This window comes from Procambarus clarkii, chromosome 76 (assembly GCF_040958095.1).
Source record: "Procambarus clarkii isolate CNS0578487 chromosome 76, FALCON_Pclarkii_2.0, whole genome shotgun sequence".
Lineage (NCBI taxonomy): Eukaryota > Metazoa > Arthropoda > Malacostraca > Decapoda > Cambaridae > Procambarus > Procambarus clarkii.
In genome coordinates, this window is record NC_091225.1 from 25,072,605 (window position 1) to 25,079,764 (window position 7,160).

Consider the following 7,160-nt stretch of genomic DNA (forward strand, 5'->3'; position numbering starts at 1 on the left):
TGAGATTTGTTGACATCGGCCATTTAACAAAATTTTAACGTTGTTTAACAAAATATTAACATTAAATTTTAATGACTTTCTGAACCAAGATCATGTCTCGATGTCTCAAGTTGTTCTCCGTTCTTCAAGAATTGTTCAAGAAATTTTATACCGGTGTTCTCCAAGACTTGTTTAGTATTGTTCTTCAGCAATTGTTTAATTTTTGTTAATTAATGCATTATTTTGTTTATATTTGTTTTAAGGTCTTGTTCTTTAAGGTCCTGTTCTTTAAGGTCTTGTTCTTTGAGGTCTTGTTCTTTAAGGTCCTGTTCTTTGAGGTCTTGTTCTTTAAGGTCTTGTTCTTTGAGGTCTTGTTCTTTAAGGTCCTGTTCTTTAAGGTCTTGTTCTTTAAGGTCCTGTTCTTTAAGGTCCTGTTCTTTAAGGTCCTGTTCTTTAAGGTCCTGTTCTTTAAGGTCTTGTTCTTTAAGGTCTTGTTCTTTAAGGTCCTGTTCTTTATTAAGGTCTTGTTCTTTAAGGTCCTGTTCTTTAAGGTCCTGTTCTTTAAGGTCCTGTTCTTTAAGGTCCTGTTCTTTAAGGTCCTGTTCTTTAAGGTCCTGTTCTTTGAGGTCTTGTTCTTTAAGGTCCTGTTCTTTGAGGTCTTGTTCTTTAAGGTCCTGTTCTTTGAGGTCTTGTTCTTTAAGGTCTTGTTCTTTAAGGTCTTGTTCTTTAAGGTCCTGTTCTTTATTAAGGTCTTGTTCTTTAAGGTCCTGTTCTTTAAGGTCCTGTTCTTTAAGGTCTTGTTCTTTGAGGTCCTGTTCTTTAAGGTCCTGTTCTTTAAGGTCCTGTTCTTTAAGGTCCTGTTCTTTAAGGTCCTGTTCTTTAAGGTCTTGTTCTTTGAGGTCTTGTTCTTTAAGGTCCTGTTCTTTATTAAGGTCTTGTTCTTTAAGGTCCTGTTCTTTGAGGTCCTGTTCTTTAAGGTCTTGTTCTTTGAGGTCCTGTTCTTTGAGGTCTTGTTCTTTAAGGTCCTGTTCTTTAAGGTCCTGTTCTTTAAGGTCCTGTTCTTTAAGGTCTTGTTCTTTGAGGTCCTGTTCTTTATTAAGGTCTTGTTCTTTAAGGTCCTGTTCTTTAAGGTCCTGTTCTTTAAGGTCTTGCTCTTTGAGGTCTTGTTCTTTAAGGTCCTGTTCTTTATTAAGGTCTTGTTCTTTAAGGTCCTGTTCTTTGAGGTCCTGTTCTTTGAGGTCTTGTTCTTTAAGGTCCTGTTCTTTAAGGTCCTGTTCTTTGAGGTCTTGTTCTTTAAGGTCCTGTTCTTTAAGGTCCTGTTCTTTAAGGTCTTGTTCTTTGAGGTCTTGTTCTTTAAGGTCCTGTTCTTTAAGGTCCTGTTCTTTAAGGTCCTGTTCTTTGAGGTCTTGTTCTTTAAGGTCCTGTTCTTTAAGGTCCTGTTCTTTATTAAGGTCTTGTTCTTTAAGGTCCTGTTCTTTAAGGTCCTGTTCTTTAAGGTCCTGTTCTTTGAGGTCTTGTTCTTTAAGGTCCTGTTCTTTAAGGTCCTGTTCTTTAAGGTCTTGTTCTTTAAGGTCCTGTTCTTTGAGGTCCTGTTCTTTAAGGTCCTGTTCTTTAAGGTCTTGTTCTTTAAGGTCCTGTTCTTTGAGGTCCTGTTCTTTAAGGTCCTGTTCTTTAAGGTCTTGTTCTTTAAGGTCCTGTTCTTTGAGGTCTTGTTCTTTAAGGTCCTGTTCTTTAAGGTCCTGTTCTTTGAGGTCCTGTTCTTTAAGGTCCTGTTCTTTAAGGTCCTGTTCTTTAAGGTCCTGTTCTTTAAGGTCTTGTTCTTTAAGGTCCTGTTCTTTGAGGTCTTGTTCTTTAAGGTCCGGTTCTTTGAGGTCCTGTTCTTTAAGGTCCTGTTCTTTAAGGTCCTGTTCTTTAAGGTCCTGTTCTTTGAGGTCTTGTTCTTTAAGGTCCTGTTCTTTAAGGTCCTGTTCTTTGAGGTCCTGTTCTTTAAGGTCCTGTTCTTTAAGGTCCTGTTCTTTAAGGTCCTGTTCTTTAAGGTCTTGTTCTTTAAGGTCCTGTTCTTTGAGGTCTTGTTCTTTAAGGTCCGGTTCTTTGAGGTCCTGTTCTTTAAGGTCCTGTTCTTTAAGGTCCTGTTCTTTAAGGTCCTGTTCTTTAAGGTCCTGTTCTTTAAGGTCCTGTTCTTTAAGGTCCTGTTCTTTAAGGTCCTGTTCTTTAAGGTCCTGTTCTTTAAGGTCTTGTTCTTTAAGGTCCTGTTCTTTAAGGTCCTGTTCTTTAAGGTCCTGTTCTTTAAGGTCCTGTTCTTTAAGGTCCTGTTCTTTAAGGTCCTGTTCTTTAAGCACCTCCTACTACAACTTGTTGAACTTGTTATAATAGAACTTTCCTGTTGTTTAAGTTCTTTATTGAATCTGGTTTTCAAGTTGTGGATTCTTGAGGTTATCTTGAGATGATTTCGGGGCTTTAGTGTCCCCGCGGCCCGGTCCTCGACCAGGCCTCCACCCCCAGGAAGCAGCCCGTGACAGCTGACTAACACCCAGGTACCTATTTTACTGCTAGGTAACAGGGGCATAGGGTGAAAGAAACTCTGCCCATTGTTTCTCGCCGGCGCCTGGGATCGAACCCAGGTCCACAGGATCACAAGTCTAGCGTGCTGTCCGCTCGGCCGACCTGCTCTCCAATTCGATCAAAAGTTGTACACAACTTTTTTTTAGTGTACCTGAGGCAGGTACCTGTGTACCTTGGTGGGTGTTGTGGGGTGGGGGGAGGGGGGGAGTACCTGTGTACCTTGGGAGCCCTGAGGGCCTTGGGGGAGCCCTGAGGGCCTCACACTCCAGCACCTGTTGCTTCTAACCCCCTGTGACCCTCACCCCATCCCAAACATCCCCCCCTCCCCCCTCAACTGCTTCCTCTAACCCCCCCCCCCCACACACACATCCTTCCTCCCCCTTCCCCAAAACCCACCACAATACCCACGCACTTGGGGTGGACGGTAGAGCGACGGTCTCGCTTTATACAGGTCAGCGTTCAATCTCCGACCGTCCAAGTGGTTGGGCACTATTCCATCTCCCCGTCCCATTCTAATCCCTTCCAAGTGGCATATAGCCGTGGTGGCTTGACGCTTTCTCCTGATAATTCCATCCCTATCCCTTCCTCCCCTTCCACATCCTTTCCTGCAGCAAAAGGATGTCCCCAGGGTAACCCCCATAGTTATAACCCCTCCGCCACCACCCCACCCCCTCTATCTTCGTGTTTTTCATGGTAAAACATAGTGGGGTGGGGATGTGTGTGTTTGGGGGTGTGTGGTTGGGGGTGTGTGTTTGGGGGTGTGTGTTTGGGGGTGTGTGTTTGGGGGTGTGTGGTTGGGGGCGTGTGGTTGGGGGTGTGTGGTTGGGGGCGTGTGGTTGGGGGAGGTTTGTGTGGTGGTGCATACTATATAGGATTCTCTTTCTTTGCTTTATTTGAAATTAGAACTTCAGAAAGATTCACTCAAGATGTTAGGAAATGCTGTTTTAATTCTTAGAACACACACACACACACACACACACACACACACACACACACACACACACACACACACACACACACACACACACACACACACACACACACACACACACAGGTTACGAAGAAAGGGACTTACCAGAGTAACGGAACGCCAAGAAAAATAACGAAAATAGTTTCTCACAATCTCCCAATGTTGACTCTGCCTATCGGCTCTGTGTCGTTACTGAGCTGTTGACAATCCCGTAAACGCTAGGCTGGTGTAGGAGGTAATTCCTCACAGATGCTAGGCTGGTGTAGGAGATAATTCCTCACAGATGCTGGTCTGGTGTAGGAGGTAATTCCTCACAGATGCTAGGCTGGTGTAGGAGGTAATTCCTCACAGATGCTGGGCTGGTGTAGGAGGTAATTCCTCACAGATGCTGGTCTGGTGTAGGAGGTAATTCCTCACAGATGCTGGGCTGGTGTAGGAGGTAATTCCTCACAGATGCTGGTCTGGTGTAGGAGATAATTCCTCACAGATGCTGGGCTGGTGTAGGAGGTAATTCCTCACAGATGCTGGTCTGGTGTAGGAGATAATTCCTCACAGATGCTAGGCTGGTGTAGGAGGTAATTCCTCACAGATGCTGGTCTGGTGTAGGAGGTAATTCCTCACAGATGCTGGGCTGGTGTAGGAGGTAATTCCTCACAGATGCTGGGCTGGTGTAGGAGGTAATTCCTCACAGATGCTGGGCTGGTGTAGGAGGTAATTCCTCACAGATGCTAGGCTGGTGTAGGAGGTAATTCCTCACAGATGCTGGTCTGGTGTAGGAGGTAATTCCTCACAGATGCTGGGCTGGTGTAGGAGGTAATTCCTCACAGATGCTGGTCTGGTGTAGGAGATAATTCCTCACAGATGCTGGGCTGGTGTAGGAGGTAATTCCTCACAGATGCTGGTCTGGTGTAGGAGGTAATTCCTCACAGATGCTGGTCTGGTGTAGGAGGTAATTCCTCACAGATGCTGGTCTGGTGTAGGAGGTAATTCCTCACAGATGCTGGTCTGGTGTAGGAGGTAATTCCTCACAGATGCTGGTCTGGTGTAGGAGGTAATTCCTCACAGATGCTGGTCTGGTGTAGGAGGTAATTCCTCACAGATGCTGGTCTGGTGTAGGAGGTAATTCCTCACAGATGCTGGTCTGGTATAGGAGGTAATTCCTCACAGATGCTGGTCTGGTGTAGGAGGTAATTCCTCACAGATGCTGGTCTGGTGTAGGAGGTAATTCCTCACAGATGCTGGTCTGGTGTAGGAGGTAATTCCTCACAGATGCTGGTCTGGTGTAGGAGGTAATTCCTCACAGATGCTGGTCTGGTGTAGGAGGTAATTCCTCACAGATGCTGGTCTGGTGTAGGAGGTAATTCCTCACAGATGCTGGTCTGGTGTAGGAGGTAATTCCTCACAGATGCTGGTCTGGTGTAGGAGGTAATTCCTCACAGATGCTGGTCTGGTATAGGAGGTAATTCCTCACAGATGCTGGTCTGGTGTAGGAGGTAATTCCTCACAGATGCTGGGCTGGTGTAGGAGGTAATTCCTCACAGATGCTAGGCTGGTGTAGGAGATAATTCCTCACAGATGCTGGTCTGGTGTAGGAGGTAATTCCTCACAGATGCTGGGCTGGTGTAGGAGATAATTCCTCACAGATGCTGGGCTGGTGTAGGAGATAATTCCTCACAGATGCTGGGCTGGTGTAGGAGGTAATTCCTCACAGATGCTGGGCTGGTGTAGGAGGTAATTCCTCACAGATGCTAGGCTGGTGTAGGAGGTAATTCCTCACAGATGCTGGGCTGGTGTAGGAGATAATTCCTCACAGATGCTGGGCTGGTGTAGGAGATAATTCCTCACAGATGCTGGGCTGGTGTAGGAGGTAATTCCTCACAGATGCTGGGCTGGTGTAGGAGATAATTCCTCACAGATGCTGGGCTGGTGTAGGAGATAATTCCTCACAGATGCTGGGCTGGTGTAGGAGGTAATTCCTCACAGATGCTGGGCTGGTGTAGGAGATAATTCCTCACAGATGCTGGGCTGGTGTAGGAGATAATTCCTCACAGATGCTAGGCTGGTGTAGGAGGTAATTCCTCACAGATGCTGGGCTGGTGTAGGAGGTAATTCCTCACAGATGCTAGGCTGGTGTAGGAGATAATTCCTCACAGATGCTGGGCTGGTGTAGGAGATAATTCCTCACAGATGCTGGGCTGGTGTAGGAGGTAATTCCTCACAGATGCTAGGCTGGTGTAGGAGATAATTCCTCACAGATGCTGGGCTGGTGTAGGAGATAATTCCTCACAGATGCTGGGCTGGTGTAGGAGATAATTCCTCACAGATGCTGGGCTGGTGTAGGAGATAATTCCTCACAGATGCTGGGCTGGTGTAGGAGGTAATTCCTCACAGATGCTAGGCTGGTGTAGGAGATAATTCCTCACAGATGCTGGGCTGGTGTAGGAGATAATTCCTCACAGATGCTGGGCTGGTGTAGGAGGTAATTCCTCACAGATGCTAGGCTGGTGTAGGAGATAATTCCTCACAGATGCTGGGCTGGTGTAGGAGATAATTCCTCACAGATGCTGGGCTGGTGTAGGAGGTAATTCCTCACAGATGCTAGGCTGGTGTAGGAGATAATTCCTCACAGATGCTGGGCTGGTGTAGGAGATAATTCCTCACAGATGCTAGGCTGGTGTAGGAGGTAATTCCTCACAGATGCTAGGCTGGTGTAGGAGATAATTCCTCACAGATGCTAGGCTGGTGTAGGAGATAATTCCTCACAGATGCTGGGCTGGTGTAGGAGATAATTCCTCACAGATGCTAGGCTGGTGTAGGAGATAATTCCTCACAGATGCTAGGCTGGTGTAGGAGATAATTCCTCACAGATGCTGGGCTGGTGTAGGAGATAATTCCTCACAGATGCTAGGCTGGTGTAGGAGGTAATTCCTCACAGATGCTAGGCTGGTGTAGGAGATAATTCCTCACAGATGCTAGGCTGGTGTAGGAGATAATTCCTCACAGATGCTGGGCTGGTGTAGGAGATAATTCCTCACAGATGCTAGGCTGGTGTAGGAGGTAATTCCTCACAGATGCTAGGCTGGTGTAGGAGATAATTCCTCACAGATGCTGGGCTGGTGTAGGAGATAATTCCTCACAGATGCTAGGCTGGTGTAGGAGATAATTCCTCACAGATGCTAGGCTGGTGTAGGAGATAATTCCTCACAGATGCTGGGCTGGTGTAGGAGATAATTCCTCACAGATGCTAGGCTGGTGTAGGAGGTAATTCCTCACAGATGCTAGGCTGGTGTAGGAGATAATTCCTCACAGATGGTCTCTGGCCGATATTTAGATTCCAGTTTGTAAATAATAACATTAGGTGTATTGTTAACGAATCAGTAACTATCACTAAGATTTTAGGCATATATAACCTACTTCAGGAAGGGAATTCTCACCATACAGCCTAGTCCAATCAGTGAATTTATTCACTGATTGGATTAAGCTTTATACCGATTCTAAATCAAGTAAATACTTACAATCTTAGACAAGATTTGTCTTTACTGTAATGTGAAGAGGCTTAACATTAAGACTTAGGAAGACTTGGCTATATCGTTAAAGAATACGTAGCTACATTATATTCGAATATCAATATGGATTCAGCTAGGGGGAG

At 45.7% G+C, this 7,160-nt stretch overlaps 1 protein-coding gene across 1 annotated transcript in view; it reads right to left on the reverse strand.

Moving 5' to 3' along the window:
* Positions 1-209: 209 nt before the first annotated feature.
* Positions 210-7,160, reverse strand: part of LOC138357243 (trichohyalin-like) — a 37,491-nt gene continuing 30,540 nt past the window's right edge. The window contains exon 3 of the mRNA XM_069313905.1: positions 210-2,321. Coding sequence (XP_069170006.1) covers positions 210-2,321 — 2,112 coding nt within the window. The remainder of the gene's footprint in view (positions 2,322-7,160) is intronic.